The sequence below is a fragment of the Salvia splendens genome, chromosome 2 (assembly GCF_004379255.2).
Source record: "Salvia splendens isolate huo1 chromosome 2, SspV2, whole genome shotgun sequence".
Classification (NCBI taxonomy): domain Eukaryota; kingdom Viridiplantae; phylum Streptophyta; class Magnoliopsida; order Lamiales; family Lamiaceae; genus Salvia; species Salvia splendens.
In genome coordinates this window covers 35245936-35265702 of record NC_056033.1, presented here as the reverse complement: position 1 = coordinate 35265702, position 19767 = coordinate 35245936, and the positions used below count along the sequence as shown (strand labels likewise).

The 19767-nt window shown below is 40.0% G+C and overlaps 2 protein-coding genes across 2 annotated transcripts; both read right to left on the bottom strand.

The window, feature by feature from the left end:
- Nucleotides 1-11566: 11566 nt before the first annotated feature.
- LOC121779036 (putative F-box protein At1g32420) lies at nt 11567-12727 on the bottom strand. Its single transcript, XM_042176389.1, has one exon. It carries the CDS (start codon nt 12725-12727, stop codon nt 11567-11569), a length of 1161 nt encoding a protein of 386 aa, XP_042032323.1.
- A 5916-nt stretch (nt 12728-18643) lies between these two features.
- LOC121779028 (F-box protein At3g07870-like) lies at nt 18644-19750 on the bottom strand. Its single transcript, XM_042176381.1, has one exon. It carries the CDS (start codon nt 19748-19750, stop codon nt 18644-18646), a length of 1107 nt encoding a protein of 368 aa, XP_042032315.1.
- Between the last annotated feature and the right edge of the window lie 17 nt (nt 19751-19767).

Here is a 19767-nt window from a genome sequence, read left to right as displayed (position 1 = left end):
AAATGATGCACCAACCAGAAGCGTCGCATAACCGACAGCAAAGCGTTAAATACTTCGAATCTACGTACCGCTTGTGACCAGCAGGTGGAAGATCGAATATTTTGTTGTATAGAGAAGCAACTAGCCTTGAGTAGAGAAATATCAAGGAATATTTGTGGATTAAATGATGTCCGAAGACGTAAAAGACCTATATGGTAGTTTGAACGATCAAAATGCTTACTCCGAGTAAGATAAGTAAGCCACAAGAACAAAGACTCAATCATGGGCATATAATGAAAGCCATGGAGAAAGTACGAGTGTATTCGTAGTTTGTGTTTGACGGAACAAATCCCATCAGCAAAAGGGATTCGTCTAAGAGGTGGCCAGGAAAAAAAAGCTAAAGCTGGAGAGACATTCGGGAAGAGGAACGCGTGATAGCACTGCTACCCTCACCGTCCCTACTATGAAGGGAGAAATTGAATTTTTCCTTTTAAAAGAAGTTATCGCAAGGGAACAGGATTTAGATCCCTATAATATAGAGCAAGGGCAAACGTTGGCAATAAAATGCGACGAATTATTCTACGATATGCCACGTCTCAATTAAGCAGCTCAGAAAGGAGCTGTCGATAGAGTTTTGTGTTAATCTGGACACGAGATCTAGATCACTTTGGAAAGTCATGCTAGATTATTTCACCATGAATCGCTCAGTCGAACCAAAAAGGGCATGGAGACAGTAGCGTTGGGAGAAAGAAGCCAACACCTCCACATGCACTAAACTAATATTCAAGGATTGACGCGAGTAGAACAAGTCTGTACTAAATCATGACGAAAGAGTCGCAGTAAGCTCAAAAGCACCTTGAAAGCGGTAAAAGTAGACTACCTCAACTGAGCGAGAGGTTACGAGATCATTATGGCAGCTCAATGACTACCTTTACGATCGATGCAAGCGTTAGAGAACTCAATACCTGGCGATGAAATCTAAGATTAGAAATAGCTTCATCACCCAGACGAAATGAATTACTAAAGGAATGACTTGAATCAGTCATATTATCTCAGTCACCATATAGAATGGCGCTCAAGAAATAAGAAGAACTTAAGATCCAGTTACAAGAATAAGTAGACCTGGGTTTCATCAGACCTAGTGTATCGTTTTTGGGCGCATCAGTACTCTTCATGAAGAAGAAGGATGGGACTTTGCGAATGTGTATCGACTATCGAGAGCTAAATAAGTTAACCCTCAAGAACAAGTACCTCTACCGAGAATCAACGACCTCTTCGACCAGCTGCGAGGAGCCAGCGTATTCTCGAAGATGGGCTTGAGATCGGGTTATCACTAGCTGGGAGTTCGACAAGACGGTATACCTAAGACTGCACTTTGCACCAGATATGACCATTACGAGTTTACTGTAATGCCTTTTTGGGCTTACAAACGCCCCAGCCGTGTTCATGAACCTAATGAACCGCGTGTTCCGCCCATATTTGGACAAGGTCGTCCTAGCTTTTAAAGACGACGTGCTCATGTACTCAAGGAACGAGAAGAAACACGAGGAGCGCTTGAGAACTACGTTAGAGACGTTAAGAGCCGAGAAGTTCTATGCTAAGTTTAGCAAGTGTGAGTTCTGGCTTAACAAAGTGAACTTTCTTGGACACTTAGTGACAGCAGAAGGGATCCGAGTAGACCCTGCTAAAGTTGAAGCCGAGCAACGTTGGCAGTCACCAGCGACGCCTAATGAAATTCGGAGTTTCCTAGGACTGGCATGATGCTACCGAAGGTTCATTGAGGGGTTTTCTAAAATAGCGAGGCCGATGACTCAACAGCTCAAGAAAGGAGTTAAAGTCAATTGGACCCCAGAATGTGAAGCAAGCTTCCAGTTGCTAAAGGAAAAGTTGACCACAGCGCCAGTTCTAGCTGTGCCAGAAGCGGGAGTCAACTATGTGGTGTATATAGATGCATCGAAGGTCGGACTCGGGTGCGTGCTGATGCAGAAAGGCAAGGTGATAGCATATGCGTCACGCCAGTTGAGGCCGCACGAGTTGAACTACCCGACGCACGACCTGGAACTAGCAGAAGTGGTACACGCTTTGAAGATTTGGGGACATCACCTCTATGGAGTTCGATGTGAGATCTTCACAGATCATAAGAGTCTCAAATACTTCTTCGAGCAGAAGGACCTGAATATGAGACAGCGCAGATGGCTGGAACTAGTCAAAGACTACGACTGTGGTATAAATTACCACCCAGGCAAAGCCAATGTGGTAGCAGATGCCTTGAGCAGAAAGACTGCGCCTCAAGTGGCTACTTTCCTCACCCTAGAGGAAGAGCTTATCCGGGAATTCGCCAAGAAGCGACTGGAGATAGTGAGAACCCCGGAGACAGTGGACAGCAGAACATCCACCTTGATCTTAGAACCAGATTTAAGAGCTAGAATCATTGACGCCCAGAGATACGATGAAGCCCTAGAAAAGGTTCGTCTCAGAGTGAGGACCGGAAAAGGGGATTGTTACCGCGAAGAGGCGGATAATGCTCTCACTTTCAAAGGGAGACTATGCGTACCTTAAGAGGAGGCACTTAGGAACGAGGTCATGAGTGAAGCTCATGAGACACCCTACACTGCCCATCCTGGGAGTACAAAGATGTATCAGGACTTGAAGAAGCAATTTTGGTGGGATGGCATGAAGAAAAGCATAGCATCGTTTGTAGAAAGATGCCTGGCTTGCCAGCAAGTGAAGGCGTTACATCAACGACCCTATGGAAAGTTACAGCCTCTCGAGATTCCAGAATGGAAATGGGAGCATATAGCAATGGATTTTGTGATAGGATTGCCAAAATCACAGCAAGGAAACACTGCCATCTGGGTGATTATAGATCGACTCACCAAAAGTGCTCACGTCATACCAATTCGTATCACATACGGATCTGACAAGTTGGCACAGATTTATGTGCAAGAGATTGTGCGCCTACATGGTGTACCAGTAACGATCACCTCAGATCGAGATTCAAAATTTACTTCTAGATTTTGGATAAGCCTACAGCGAGAGATAGGCACTCAGCTGAATTTCAGCACAGCATTCCATCCACAGACAGACGGACAGTCCGAAAGGACGATTCAGACATTAGAAGATATGTTAAGAGCCGTAGTGCTCGACCGTGGAGTAAGCTGGGAGTCAGTACTTCCACTTATAGAGTTCGCCTACAACAACAGTCACCAGGCAACTATTGATATGGCCCCATATGAGGCACTATATGGGAGAAAGTGTAGATCACCACTCTACTGGGATGAAGTTGGTGAGAGAAGGATTCTCGGACCAGACTCGGTAGAGGAAATGATAGAAATTGTCTGACAAATCCGAGGGAGAATCAAAGAAGCTCAAGATAGACAGAAATCCTATGCAGATGCTCGCAGAACGGATTTACAGTTCAAAGCAGAAGACAAGGTCTTTCTGAAAGTATCCCCATCGAAAGGGATAACCAGATTCGGCGTCAAGGGCAAGCTGAAACCGCGTTTTATCGGACCTTACGAGATCCAAGAAATAGTCGGCCCTGTGGCGTACAGATTAGCGCTCCCGCCAAGCTTCGGGAATGTTCACAATGTGTTTCATGTATCACAGTTGAGAAAGTATGTGTTTGACCCCAAACACATAGTGCACCAAGAAGAAATGGTGTTAGAACCAGATTTGAGCTATGAAGAAAAGCCAGAAGCAATTCTGGACAGAAAAGTTAAAGAGTTGAGAAATAAAAATATCGTAACAGTGAAAGTCCTATGGAAGCACCACGGACGCGAGGAGGCGACGTGGGAGCTCGAGGACCATATGAAAGAAAAGTACCCGCAGCTTTTTGCCTAACCGAGACAAAATTTCGGGACGAAATTTTTGTTAAGGGGGGTAGAATGTAATAGCCGAGACTTAGATTCTCGGGAGTTACGAAATAAAATACTAGAACTTTAATTAAAGTATGAATGAGTATTTTTATTTCTTGAAAAAGGGTACAATTATAATTTTTTTCAGAATCTCAAACAAAAGAATTTCATTCTTTGACGACAAAAAAATAAAAGTCGAGCTACACCATTACATCTAGAAATCCCTAACAACTACTTTGGCCTTCGTCATCGGGCCATCTCGGCCCCAGATTTTTAAACGAGCCGTGAGGGCGAGACCACGAGGAAAGACAGCCTCGTTGGCCAGCCGCAACCCCTGCCAGAAACCACAAAAAAGGAGAGTTAAATGTATGGAATAGAATGCAAACTAACATCATGTATTGAAAGGGGAAAGAGAGACAGTACCTTTTAGAAAAGTGAGTGAAGGTTGGGCCGAGAAGGGCAAGATCAGCCAGCCAAGTTCCCCTCCAATCGCTGTACTGCGAGGCTGCAGATAACAGCCTGTACCACCCCTTTCACACCTGATATGGTCATGGATATCAACCACAAAAGCTATCTCCTGTGTGCACCTGCAATAAGAGACAACAGCCATTAATTCACCAAGTACTAGACCCCAGATAGAGCCAAATTCAGTTAAAGGTGGAGCAAGGAATGCAGGAGTTTGTACACCAGAAATTCAGTGTTAAAATCATAACACAGCAAGGAGCACTATGCTCATTCATCTCACAAGACACCACCAAGAAACACCAGAAACAGTTGGGAAAGAAGCCAATAATTCAGAGATACACTCTGCAAAGCGACCCTCTTTAGCCAGAGATCAGCCTTTTTCAGGCTTTCAGTTAGGCCACAAGTATAAGTAAGGCCTCAGCCTCTCCTTTCCCTCAGCACAAAAAGATCGATCACAAGATAGTGAAGTAAAGGGTGAGAAGGACCAAGGCAGAGAGGGATCGAAGCCAAGGAGGAAGAGGAGCCGAGTGAGGGAGATCAAGGCTAGCAGTGGAGAAACAGCAAAGCGTTGGGAGTTGAAGGTAACCTCACTCAGTCCCAGCTCGTTTTGTTTACCATTTCATCATATAGAACAAGCAAATAGCTAGAACATGAGAACCTAGGAACATAGATGCTCAAGAACAAGAATCGAATCACCATAACCTGCCTAATGCTAAATCGTCTAAAAGAGGTCATAAATTAGCTAAGTAAGAAAGACTTAGCTTTAGGGACAAGAAACTGCCCCGGAGGCCACCGGCGACGGCAAGGCTGCGAAGGCAGACGCGGAAGCTCCTAGGGCGGTGGCGGCCCAAGAGCAGCTGCGGCGGCAGCACTGCCCGGCAGAGAGCGAGCACCGGCGCGAGGCTGATGGTGTGACTACTACGGCGACCCGGAGCTTCCTCGTGCGACGTAGAAGGAGGGCCGGACGAAGTATGTGCATTACCAAGAACGGCTACTCACGGAAGAAAAAGAGACGCCTTTCGTTTTCTTCCCGAAGTGATAGCTTCGAGAAGTAGGGAAATCGACGGAGAAAGAGCTACCGGCAGAGATAACCGGTTGAGGACGAGCCGTCGATGGTGGTTTCGCCGAGGAACGGAGTAGAGCGCAGACGCCGCTGGTTCTCCTTTCTTGACCGTAGCGGTGAGGAAGAAAGGAGAAACTAGACTGAGGAGGGAGTAATTTCCGACGGATCTCCGGCAACCCGTCGGGAGCGGCGCTTTCGCCGTGAGGAAAAGAGAGAGACACCGCCGATTTGTGGAGAAGAGAGGGGATAGGGGTGTTTGGTGAAATTGAATTTAGGAAAAGAAGAGAGAAAAGGAGGGGGCAGACGATGGAGAGGGAATATATTCCCCATTGGGCCAAGTCCACTATTCTTCAATGGGCTAGTTCCTTTATTTTTTTTCTGTTGGGCCTGCAGAGGGAAAAAGAAAGGAGAAAAGAAGAAGGGATTTAGATTGGGCCGCTGCATTTTATTAAGCTGGGCCAGGAAAATTTAAGGACTCCTAAATTAAACTTTCGGACCACGTTTAATGATGTGGACTACCGGCCATAACAGAATTTAGTCCATAGAATTTGTTTTCCCTAAGCCACGGAAGAAAAGAAATTCATTAAGCCGTGTTGACATGGTATTCAGTAAATACTTAGATGAGAACTTTTATTAGCCAAGTAAGTATTTCAAAATACTTAGTAAAATAATCCGGAAATTTATTATGCCCGGACAGATCGGCCAGATTCACAATAAATTAAATCACCGATTTAATTGAAGAATTTAGATCTCTAAATTTTGAAAGAAAGAGATAAAATGAAAGAGCACACGCTTAGGCATGCATACATGCAAGACAAGTAATTGTTTAAAGCCTAATTTAAGTATATTAAATTTTGTAAAGGAACGTCGTCTCTCGACGCGTAATCTCAGGAAAGGAAAAGCACCCGTTTTGCAAGAGTTTAAGCAATTGAGGTGTGCTTTCTTTCTCTTCTTTCTTTTAAAGCATGCTTTATGTGAAAATATGATTATTGAATGAGTTGTCATGCCATGTTTTGTTTTATGATTGCCTATCTGTTGGCTATGCCAACCCAGTTAAATCGAATTCGGGTCCCAGTAGGTCAGTAAATCCTACTCGGACTAGTGTACACATAGGGACCGTGAGCTAGCGCTAGGTTGGCCGGTCCGTGGGTCGTGAGCTAGCGCCAGGTTGGCCGGCCCAGTGGTCGTGGAATGTGGCCACATTCCCGATTCACGCAGCTGATATGGCATATCATCAGAAGTTTAAGAGACTGCAGTCTATTTTCAGAAAGAAATAACAGATTTTAGTGACCGGGATAGATTTTCAGTAAAACCCCGCGTTCACTCAGCTTGGCTGACAACTAAAAGAAAACAGTTTTCGGCATAAGCCCACTGAGTGCATCAAGTACTCAGCCCTGCATATTGTTTTTCTTAATGTGCAGGTTGTTCGTTGTCGAAGCCGAGGAGGTGTTGGGACAGAAGACTAAATAAGTAGGAAGGTAGCGGGTGTAGTGTGTCTTCATACATACTACATCTGTCTTGGTACTCTTCCGTTGCGCAAATTCAGAACATTCATTTAACAAAGACAATTTCTCATAACTACTCTGATCCAGCATGATTTGTACCCTCAACACACTTCAGACAATGTTTCTTTTGATTTAAGCATCTTATGATGAGTTGAGACAGTTTCAGTATGTTTTAGTCGCGGTAAAGCTACACTTTCTTTGACTAGGGAGCTGTGGTCGTGACAATTAGGAAACTCAACTTGTCTTGAGGAATCTTGAATAATGTGTATGGCTTACTCCTCAGCTTCAACTGAATCAGCTCACAAAACTGACTCAACCGACTAAATCCCTCCAGCCAAATTATTAACTGCTTTACCTGCCAAGCTTGAAGCTTTGAAGATGGGCTGCTGCTTTGAGTCATCCAAAACCAGCTATAGTCCAACACTAAAGGCTCTAGGTGGTTTACATTTTGGTCCAAAATCAACAAATTCCCCAATATTTAGATTTTATTGTCTAGTGGTTAGTTTCAGGATTGACGATGTTAATGTTTAGTCACATCAGGCTGTGTGGTGGTGAGTTGGAGCAACTGTGAGCCCAAAAGGGAGATTTTGTTGTATGGAATCGAAAGCAGACCGTCTAATTTTTTCAATTTCGATTTTCCTGAAACTATTTTCAATGTTGCTGAATCGTAAAAAGGTCAAGCGGTCAGATTTGGGCTGAACCACCAATTCCAGTTAAATATGGTGAAATGTTAAATGTTTTAAAAGGCAAGTGTATTAATTTTTACTTTATCAAGAATGGTTATTATATCCAAATAGTTATTTTCTAAAAATAATTATAGAAATATAAGTAGTCATTTTTGGTTTAAATTACTAGCTTGCCCTTAATTTACATGAATTAATTTTTAAAAAATTAAGTCACGAGTAGGGTTTTAGTTGTGAATTGTAGATAAAACATAATTAATTTAGAAGCATTACATCAGAAATGTGGGTAGAATGTCAATTCAAAATAAAAATATGCATACGATTGTTTAGTCATGAATTGCAAATTTACATTTTTTACTTAAAAAATATCAATTAGGATTTTTTTCCTATAAAAATAAGTCTATTTCCATTAATAGATAGAACTCCATGATATACTATAACAGTGCGAGAAAATAAAAATCTTTAACACAAATACAAAATTATAAAGAGCATCTGATGATATAAAATACACATACTCACACTAAGCCAACCATGAAAACCGCTCAATAAAGAAGCCTTGTACTCGAACATAACCATAAGGCGATAAAACACAAATGTAGACTAACATTAGGATTTAGAACGAGATCACATTCTCGAATTCGAAACCCTTAAAGTGAGAAAAGGCTAGGAGTGAAAATAAGGGCAGAGGTAAAGTAATACTCGACAATAGCTGTATCTTTAAACAAATCTATTTTTTGAGTGGTTCTTGTCTTGTTGGAGTAGTAGATAAGTTGATCGCCTTCCATCAACATCAAAATGTCTCCATCTTTAAAAACTTTGATAGGACGAAAAGATAAGTGATTCCACTCATCAAAACCAAGAGCAATAGTACTCATCTTGTACTCTATGGTCCAAGATTCCTCAACTTGGTATTCCTTCGTCATCCAGATCATGACAACATCATAATCGTGTGTATAAGAAAGACACAAACAGTCTCTCAAAACAGTTAACTCCACAGGTTCATCCACAGGAAGAGATGGAGGAGCAGAGAAGATGGTAAAACATTATGTTTCAACATCAAAACCACAAATCCGAAAGTAGGGTGCAACCAAATCCTCTACTTCCCAATGGAGGTTGCCATTACAAAAGGCATGTCCAGCAGCGCGTGTCAATGGGCCTCCATATTCCTGTTCCAACATCAAGGATGTATACTTGAAAAGAGAAGGTATCAAGGGTGTACAGATACACACCACCTTGTACTGTCCACATATTTTGCTCACACAAAATTCAAATTTTAAATATTCGTATTCCTTAGGACGGTAGAGTACGATATATTCACGAGTGATGGGATTGCATATGTAAACAGGATCACCTCTGTTTGAGTATAGAAAAAGCAATCCATTAGCAGCGATGCCTGCCATTTTTGTGCTTCTTTGAGGGGTATTGAAGGCCGTGAGCGGGATGTAGTGAAGATCGTGGTTCTCCAAATCGGCTTCTTCTTCATCTTCAAGCAAACTAGGGCGGGTTGGGCTTTGATTTTGAAATCATCGGAATTGAGGAGATTGAGCCATAATTTGCAAACGCATTTGCTGAATGAAATGCGTCGGAGAGGGAGTCGGTCGTAATTTCTGATGGTAATTTTTTGAAGAAATCACGCCGCCCCATTGATAGATTTGGGATGAATCACCGCTCAAACACACTGATGAAGAAGAAGTAACAGCGGCACGTATATTTTGTTGATTATACCTTAGATAGTTCAACGGCTATATTTGGGCATTTTGAATTACTAGCTTGTCTAGCTACTAATTTTTAATCGTTATTAATATATAGAGTGGATATCTTGGTTATTGTTGATGTGGAATTTTTGTGCACAATCTATTCCATATGAAAGCAGCATTTGCAAACATTAAATAATTGATTTTGAAGATTTGAGTATTAAAGGTTGAAATAACTTACTATAGTAACTATTGAATGTACGATATTTTAGAAGGTCAGACAAATATTGAGTTTTAAATGACCAAAAAACCCCTTTTAATAAGACAAGAGGACACATGAATTTATACCCAAAACTCTTAAGAGCATCCGCAATGGTACGGATGTCCCGGTGGACTTCCAAAAAACTCCTTCTGCCATGTCATAAGGACCTCCCACTGCACTGCCACGTTATAAGAGCATCCCACTGCACAATGACAGGCATCCGACGGACATCCAAAAAAAAAATCGGGACATCCGCCGGGACGTCCGTTGTGGCAACGCAATGGCGAACGTCACGACGGACGTCCCGGAAAGCCACGGATGTGCGGTGTCCGCAGCCAACGTCCGCGTTCGCCCCTCCCTCGCCTAATGGCGGACGTCCCACGCGGATGTCCGACACGCCGGTTCGACGTCCGGCGGGACATCTTCCATTGTGGATCCTCTAAATGGGTACATATAGGGATGTGTGATTTTAATCGTATCCAAAATCATTGATTCCAATATGGAACCAGACCTTCGCACTACAAAAAAGTTGGATTACCGATTACCAACGAATTTGACGGATTACCGATGGAATGTCCATAATCCGTAGCTAATTTTTTTATCGATAAAAATTTCCGTCGGTAAATTCGTTGTTTTTTTGTAGTGTTATGGTTAAATCAAATTGGCATATCAATTGCAATGATTGATTCTAGGTCGAGCATAATTAGAACTGTTAGCGGCAGTTAATCGCCGATTTGGAACAGTCGGTCGATTCGACCTAGTTTCAAAAGAGTTTAGAGCAAGGGGAAAACTGCAAATTCGATTGAAATTGACTGACTTCTAACTAAAACACTAATTAACCGACATTTTTTTGGTTTGAACCTCTAAGTTCAAAATTTAAGTTAGAATTTCAGTAGTACTTCCTCTGTCTCGGCTAAGATGATACATTCCTTGGCAGGTACGGATTTTATGAGTTATTGGTTAAAGTGTTTAATTGAAGAGAGGAAAGATAGATGAAAGTATTAGAATAGAGAGAGAAAGTAAGATGAACATTTTAATAGGAGTGAAAAAAAGTTGTTGGGTGTATTAATTGGAGAGAGAAAGTTTCTAAAAAAGGAAATGTCTTAGTTGGGACAAACTAAAAAGGAAAACATGTCATCTTAAGCGGGACGGAGGGAGTATCTCTTACTTTAATTTATTTCCACTTTAACTATTGAATATCTTTCCCATAATGACTACTTAAAGAAAGCGACTCACTTATGGTGGGATAGAGGGGGTGGGATAGAGGGAGTAAGTTAATGGTTTATGTGTCTTGCTTTTATAAATCAGCATTAATATTATAATAAAATATAAGTAAAATGATTTAATTGAACGTGTGGTTTACTAACAAAAATAGAATGAGATCACGTTCTTAATCCCAAACTCTTGAGTGAAAAAGGCTTAAGAGTAAAAATCATGGAAAGAGTATTCATTTTGACTTTATTAAGAAGGGTTAATATATCCAAATAGTTATTTCGTAAAAATAATTAGAGAAATAAGTAGTCATTTAAATTACTCCTAGTCTGCACTTTATACACATCAAGCATTAAATCAAAATTGTGGGTAGAAAGTCAATTTAAAACAAAATATGCATATGATTGTTTAGTCATGAATTGCGAATTTAAAATTTTTACTTAAAATAAATTAGGAATTTTGTTTCCTATAAAAATAAGTCTATTTCCATTAATAGAGATAAACTTGATGATAATATAACAGTGCGATATGATAAGGACAAACTAGAACAAGATATAACAAAAAAGAAAACCTTCAACACGAATACAAATTTATAGAGAGCATCAGATGATATATATACAAAATTATAGAGAGAAATGAAAAAGTATAGATGATCATTTTAAGAAATGTTTCATTCTTAATGAGACAACTCAAAAGAGAAAATATTTCAGTTTTAATAGGACATATGAAGTATAAGTATGTGTGGGGCCGAAACAATAAGGCGAACCCCAAAAGCCACTCAATAAAAAAGCCGTCTACACAAACACGATAGCAACAAAACACAAATATGTAGAATAATATTATGATTTAGAACGACATCACATTCTCGAAATTGAAACTCTTGAGTGAGAAAAAACTAGGAGTGAAAATCATGGTAGATGTAAAGTAATATTCTTCATCTGTATCATTAAACACACCTACTTTTTGAGTGGTTCTTGTCTTGTTGGAATAGTAGATGAGTTGTTCTTCGTCTATCAACATCAAAACGTCTCCATCTTTGAAAACTTTTATAGGCAAAACTGACAAGCCAACCCAATCCACGTTAAAATCAATATCAAAATCAATAGTGCTAAACTTGTACTTTATGGTCCAAGATTCTTCGACTCGGTATTCCTTCATCAACCAAATGACAATTTCATAGTCGTGTGTGTAACAAATACACAAGCAGTCCCTAAAAATAGTCAAATGGATTTTCAACTGCACAACTCCACCTGGAGGAAGAGCTGAAGGGGCAGAGAAGATGCTAAAACATTCTGTTTCAATATCAAAACCAAAAATCCGAAAGCAGGGTTTAACCAAATCATCTAAAGTCCAATGCATTATGCCATTACATTCAAGGTGTCCATCAAAATAGTATCTGTAACCATCAAAATAGGTATTGTAACAAGAAGCAGCCCAGGTTTCAATAGGCCTCCATATTCCGGTTCCGAGGGTGTATACATGAAAAGAGTCGTAGTCGATTTCAAGGGTCTTACTGATACAAACCACCTTATATTGCCCACTTATTTTGCTCACACAAAATTCAAAACCTAACACATTTTGGCATTCCTTAGGAGGGCAGAGCACGATATATTCACGAGTGATCGGATTGCATATGTAAACAGGAATTTCAGGATCACATACGTTTGAAGATAGTAAAAGCAATCCATTAGCAGCGATGCCTGCCATTCCGCTGCTTCCTTGAGGGGTATTGAGATCCGGGAGCGGAATGTAGTGAAGATCGTGGCTCTCCAAATCGGCTTCTTCTTCGTCTTCGATTTCGAAAATCGTGCACCGAGTTGGCTCCGTCTCCACCGATTTCAAAAAAACTAGGGCGGGTGGGGATTTTAATTCGAAATCGTTGGACTTTAGCAAATTGAGCCATGATTTGCAAACGCATTTGCTGATTGAAATGCTCCGGAGAGGGAGTCGTGAGAGGATGTCGGTCGTAATTTCTGATGGTAAATTTGTGAAGAAATTGTGCCCCATTGATTTAGACAGATTTGGGATGAGAAGAAGAAGAAGCGCAACGGCGCGTATATTTTGTTAATTAGGATTAAGACCTAAGATTGTTCAGAATTACGGAATAAAATAGTAATAATGGTTATATTTGATCATTTTAAATTTATAGTTATTTTTTTCGCTATTTCTCCTTCTTAGAATGGATACTTTATCAGCATCTCTCGGTACCACTAGACCTAGGCACGAAATTTAAATGCTAGACCTAAGAAACAGAATACTTGTAAAATCAGACATCAACACCGAAAGAAACAATAGCTCGCTAGACCGTGCCCGATGGCCGCCCGCACGAACTTTCTGGACAAAAAACACGATTCTCGACAAAAACGCCCGACATGGTGTTTCTGATTGGATAAACGAGTCCAGTTTGTAATCGAACAAAACGAATGCCATCAAGAAGGAGATTCTGGCATGCCGACAAGATTATGATGAGGCGTTGAGTCAGTATTGGTCACGATTCAAGGGATTGCTCGATTCATGCCCTAACAACCGAATGTGCGAAGCAGAGGTATACAACATCTTCTATGAAGGGGCAAATAAACGTTTGATTGGTTTTAGACAATTTCCTTCCCCACACACCGCACAAGCAATTGCTTCTTTAATTATTCAAGTTTTGAATGAGTATGAGTTATGCAAAATAACTCAACTTAGTTGGGACATTTCAAAAAGGAATACGACTCAACTTAGTAAAGATTAGATAGTAATAAATTTGAAAATTATAAATTATACTCCCTCCGTCCCACTCAAGTTGTCCACATTTTTGAGTGACCCTGGATTTAAGAGTAGTTGTTAGGTGGAGTAAGAAGAGAGAAAAATGTAGTTAGGAGAGAGAGATTTATTTTCAAATATAGAATGTGTACATCTTGAATGAGACAAACTAAAATGAAATGGTGGACATCTTGAGTGGAACGGAGAAAGTAAGTTTGTTACTTTTTTAATCTGTATAAGTTAGATTAGATTATTAGAACTTAAAAGTTTATTTATCTTGTACTTGAAATTGTAAATATTCTTATTAACAAATTGCATCTCTTCCGTCACTCAAGCACATAATCATTTCGTAAACACCGATCACTGTAGATAGATTTCATCTACCAAGTAGTATCTCATATTGTATCTCCAGCATTTAGTCGTGAATTCCATAGTCGTACGCTGTTAGTGCATATTTCATTGAAAAAATTTGATTGATTCAAGACGTTGATATCATCATTCAACCCTCTCATACAAAAGTAGGCATGTCGGATTCATAAACGCCGGCCAACAACGACTTTGAGAATCAACATCCAATGTATGCACTTGCATCCCCACTAATGCACATCTCCATGCTAGAGGAAAATTCTTCCAACACTCTCAATATATACAATCTACTACTATGTGATAAGCATACCACGGTCAATTGATATAAGCATACCACGGTCAATTGTCAATATCAACTGAATAATAACATCGTCGTAATTAGAATTGTCATTTTATTTTGGGAATCCATTAAATTTTAGATAGAATTTTGTGAATTTAGTAATGAACATAAATTATGTTATTTGGTGTTGGTATTGAGAGAAGAGAAGCGACGATGGTTACTCAAAGAAATTATATTTAAAGCTGAAATTGGAAGATTAATCAGTTCACAATTTTATTTTATGTCAAAAACACGAAGATGATAAAATCAAACTCTATCACACAAAATGTGGAGAAAACTGAATTTTATTTATCACACAAAATCACCTCTGATACAAGCTACGAACTAGTATTTATACAAAGTTAAAAAAGAGCTTGTAACAAACTTTTCCAACGGCTAGTAACTAACTATCCACGTGTTCATTCTTCTGCTAACGTGGAGCTGATGAGGATCCAGCTGTCACCAGCTAAGATGGAGATATTTTGCCTCATACATCATCACTTTCATGCATGCGAACTCTTCATCCTTTCTTCCATGCAAACGAGCAAACTTTACTTCAACATGCCCCCTCAAGATGGACTATATAGACTTGTGAAGTTCATCTAGTCAAGTATGGATTGGAAGGCCGTTTCTCCCAATGGCTTGGTCAAAATATCAACAATTTGCAAGTTATTCTTGATGTGCAACGGTTTGATAATCCCTTGCATATATCTTTCTCTAACCGTGTGGCAATCGATCTCTATATGCTTTGTTCTATCATGGAAGGCCGGGTTAGAACATATGTGAATCGCCGATTGATTGTCACAATATAAAGGGACCGTTTTCTCTGTCTTTACACCAAAATCTTCAAGCAAAGCTTTGGCCCATACAACCTCACAAGTAGCTTGAGCCATGGCTCGGTACTCAGCCTCCGCAGAAGATCTGGATATTGTATTTTGTTTCTTAGCCTTCCATGAAATCAGAGAGTTTCCCAAGAATAAGCAATAACCAGTCATGGATTTTCTTGTGTCGGGGTATGCTGCCCAATCTGCATCTGAGAAGATACTTATTGTAGGTTTACTACTGCTTGAGTAGAAAAGTCCATGACCTGGGGTTTTCTTCAAGTATCTCAGCACCTTTTCAGCTGCATTCCAATGATCCACACACGGTTTTGAGACAAATTGACTCAATTTATGCACTGCATACGTTATGTCAGGTCTAGTAATGCACAAGTACAAGAGTCTTCCAATCAACCTCCTGTACTTTGATGGATCCTCCATTAAAGTTCCAGAATCCAACTGAAGTTTCTTTGTGGAATCCATTGGTGTTGATGAAGGTTTGCAGCCTAGGAGTCCAGCATCGTTGACAAGATCCATAGCATATTTTCTTTGAGAAATTTGTATTCCCTTCTTGCTCCTAGCAATCTCAACTCCAAGGAAATATTTAGGTGCTCCTAAGTCTTTGAACTTGAAGTGTTTTGCCAGAAATTCTTTGAACTGTTCTGTCACTTGTGGATCTAATCCACGCCGCATATAGCAGATCATCCTCAGTAGGCTTCAGTAAAACTCCATTGACAAAAAGAATTTTATTCTTAGCTAAAAGAGCAGTGGACATCGATCGGCTCCAATTGATGTAATTGGAGCCAGTGAGAGGTTGAGACACCAATTGAAGACCGGGATTATCACTTGGATGGAGATAGTAGGGGCTGGAGAAGTCTTCAGTCGGTGGTTGGATCTGAGGACCAACGCCGCGACGAGCTGTTGCCATTGGAGAAGAAGAAGAAGATCAGAAGAAACACAACGGAATTGAATTTTTCACTGATACCATGTTAAAGATGATAAAATCAAACTTATCACACAAAATGTGGAGAAAACTGAATTTTATTTATCACACAAAATCACCTCTGATACAAGCTACAAACTACTATTTATACAAAGTTAAAAAAGAGCTTGTAACAAACTTTTCCAACTGCTAGTAACTAACTATCCACGTGTTCATTCTTCTGCTAACGTGGAGCTGATGAGGATCCAGCTGTCACCAGCTAATAGGGGTGTCGAAACGGGTACCCGCGGGTACCCGCACCCGATTTTGGCCGAAAAGTTAGTCCCAATACCCGTCCCGCTTTAGTCGGGTATTACCCGATACCCGAGTCGGGTATCCCGCACCCGACACCGGGGGAACCCGACCAGAAATATTTTTTTTGAAATCTTCTTTATTAAAATATTATTTGTATATTTTAGATGCTTTTTAAAAAAAATACTACTTGAATAATGTAATAGTCTCACTTGAAACTTTTTATTATTATTTAATTTTATTGAGAATTGAGATCAAGCCATGTAATCTTTGAAATATCTACTTTAAATAATCATATGAGCTGCACAAATACCACCTGCAAAGTAAATATGTAATCAAAATTCAATTACAATGCCAAAAAATCAAAACTCCAAATTACCATTTAAAAATCTAAATATGAAAACAATTAACAAAGTAAGCAACAATGTCTTACTTTAATCAAAAGTCTAAATATAAAATAAGTAAATAACTTCAACCAAAAGTCTAAAGTAATAAAAGTTTCACACGGTTTCACCAATCATTCTTCAAAACTTAAAAAATACATTTTATAATATATTACTAATAAAAAATTACATTATGATTTTTAAAATATTAAAATCTCTAAAAAATTACATCATGAAGAGCAAGTATTAAAATAAAAAATAAAAATTTATAAAATATCAATATGTATATCGGGTATTTTCTGGACTATCGGGATTACCCGGTCGGGTATCGGGATACCCGATACACGCAAAACCCAAAATTATTATACCCGACCCCGCCCCGTTTCCCGATTCCGTTGGGTAACGGGTACCCGATACCCGATAGGTAACAGGTCGGGTTCGGGATTACCCATTACCCGCTACCCGTTTCGACACCCCTACCAGCTATGATGGAGATATTTTGTCTCATACATCATTACTTTCATGCATGCGAACTCTTCATCCTTTCTTCCATGCAAACGAGCAAACTTTACTTCAACAACACACCGCCTAATTTTTTCAGTTTTGATTCGGTAATGTATTCAACGATATTACTGAACTGAAAGACCAATCGCCTATATATTCCTGTTAAAATGGCATCACTAACTCTTATTGCGAAAGGTTAAAAATTAGGTGCATTCATTTTGTTTCTAAGGGTTAATATCTAAATAGTCGTTGGGGTACAAACTCATCCCATATCGGATGAGTGAGGGAAGTTGGAAGGTGTACATAATTCTCGTCCAACCCTAATTAGTTTGAGGCCTTTTGGGAGTGACCCAAAACAAATCCGTGCGGGCTTGACCCAAAGCGCACAATATCAAACTTATGTTGCAGTCGATGATCCTAACAAGTGGTATCAAAGCCAAGGTGGCTTTGGGTCGGGCTTGAAAGACTCGGGTTAGATAGAGTCTGGGCCCAGGATGACCCAGGGGCCAGGGCTGGAACGACCCATGTTTGTATCGACTGCGTTCCCGATGTGGTCTTGGTTTGAGGGGAGGTTTGTTGGGGGTACAAACCCATCCCACATCGGATGAGTGGGGGAAGTTGGAAGGTGTATATAATTCATGTCCAACCCCAAGACTCGGGTTAGAGTCTGGGCCCAGGATGACCCCGGGGCTAGGGCTGGAACGACCCAGGTTTGTGTCGACTGCGTTTCTGATGTGGTCTCGGTTTGAGGGGAGGTTTGTTGGGGTACAAACCCATCCAACATCGGATAGGTGAGGGAAGTTGGAAGGTGTATATAATTCCTGTCCAACCCCAATTAGTTTGAGCCCTTTTGGGAGTGACCCAAAAACAAATCTGTGCGGGCTTGTCCGCGGAGTTTCCCAAAAATAAATCCGTGCGGGCTTGACCCAAAGCGGACAATATCAAACTAATGTTGCAGTCGACGATCGTAACAATAGTTACTCCTACTATTTTGTAAAACTAATTATAGAAACAAGTAGTCATTTTTGGTTTAAATTACTAGTTTTGCACTTAGAACACATGAATTAATTTTAAAAAGTATCTGAGTTTAAGTATTTAATTGTGTATTGTAGATAAGATATAAATTAATATACAAATAAGAAGCATTAAATCAAAACTGTGGGCAAAAAGTCAATTTAATCAGAATCTCCATATGATTATTTAATCATGAATTGCGAATTTACAATTTTTACTTGGGATTTTTTTTCTTATTATAAATATAAGTCATTTCTATTAATAGAGAGAAAACTCCAAGATACATACAACATTGCCACATGATAAGGATAAATTAGAATAGATATAATAAAAATCTTCAATACACACAAAAGATTACAGAGAGAATTAGCTAATATATACACATATATATGTATAATACTAGCTAGGTCTAGCAGATAGTGTGGGGGAGGCGACACAATAAAGGCAACCCCAAAAACTACTCAATAAAGAACCTTCTGCACGTACACAATCAGATAACAACAAAACACAAAATGTAAACTAGCATTAGTTAGAAGGAGATCACATTCTCAAATATGAAACTCTTAGTGAGAAAAGGCTAGGAGTGAAAATCATGGCAAAGGTAAAGTAATACCTTGCACTCGCATCATCACTAAACATACCTACTTGTTGACTGGTTCTCGTCTTGTTAAAGTAGTAGATGAGTTGATGTCTGTTCATTAACATCATAACGTCGCCATCTCTGAAAACTTTGATAGGATAAACAGACATATTAACCCACCAATCCACATCAAAAGTAATACTCAACTTGTATTCTATGGTCCAAGATTCCTCAACATGGTATTCTTTCATCAACCAAATGACAATTTCAGAGTAATTTTGTGCGTAACAAATACACAGGCAGTCCCTAAAAGCAGTCAACTTGACATTCAATTCCACAACTCCATCCATAGGAAGAGTTGGAGGGGCGGAGAAGATGCTAAAACGTTCTGTTTCAGCATCAAACCCACAAATTCGAATGGAGGGTTGATCCAAACCATCTACTATCCAATGGAGGTTGCCATTGCATACAACATGTTCATCGGAATTGAATCTGAAACCAGAAGCAACGCCGGTTTCAATGGGCCTCCATATTCCTATTCCGAGGGTGTATACTTGAAAAGAGTCGGATTCAAGGGTTAGACCGAGATAGACCACCTTATATTGTCTACTTACTCTGCTCGCACAAAATTGAAAACACGACAAGCAATTATATCCCTCAGGAGGGCAGAGGCTGATATATTCACGAGTGATCGGATTGCATATGTAAACAGAAATTTCAGGATCATCTGCGTGTGGGTATAGAAGAAGCAATCCATTAGCTTTGATTGTGTGAGGGGTATCGAAATCTGTGCGCGTAATGTAGTGAAACTCGTGGCTATCCAAATCGGCTTCTTCTTCTTCTTCGTCTAAAATTTCAAAAATCGTGCACTGAGTTTGGTTTGTCCCCACCGACTTCAAGCAAACTAGGGCGGGTGGGGTTTTTACTTTGAAATCGTTGGAATTGAGAAGAGTGAGCCATGATTTGCAAACGCATTTGCTGATTGAAATACTTTCGAGAGGGAGTCGAGAGAGGATGTCGATCGTAATATCTGATTGTAAATTTGTGAAGAAATCACGCCGCCCCATTAATGTAATGTAGATAG

Excerpts from the sequence above, each read along its gene's own strand:
- LOC121779028 (XM_042176381.1), bottom strand. The coding sequence starts at position 19,750 with ATGGGGCGGCGTGATTTCTTCACAAATTTACAATCAGATATTACGATC.
- LOC121779036 (XM_042176389.1), bottom strand. The coding sequence starts at position 12,727 with ATGGGGCACAATTTCTTCACAAATTTACCATCAGAAATTACGACCGAC.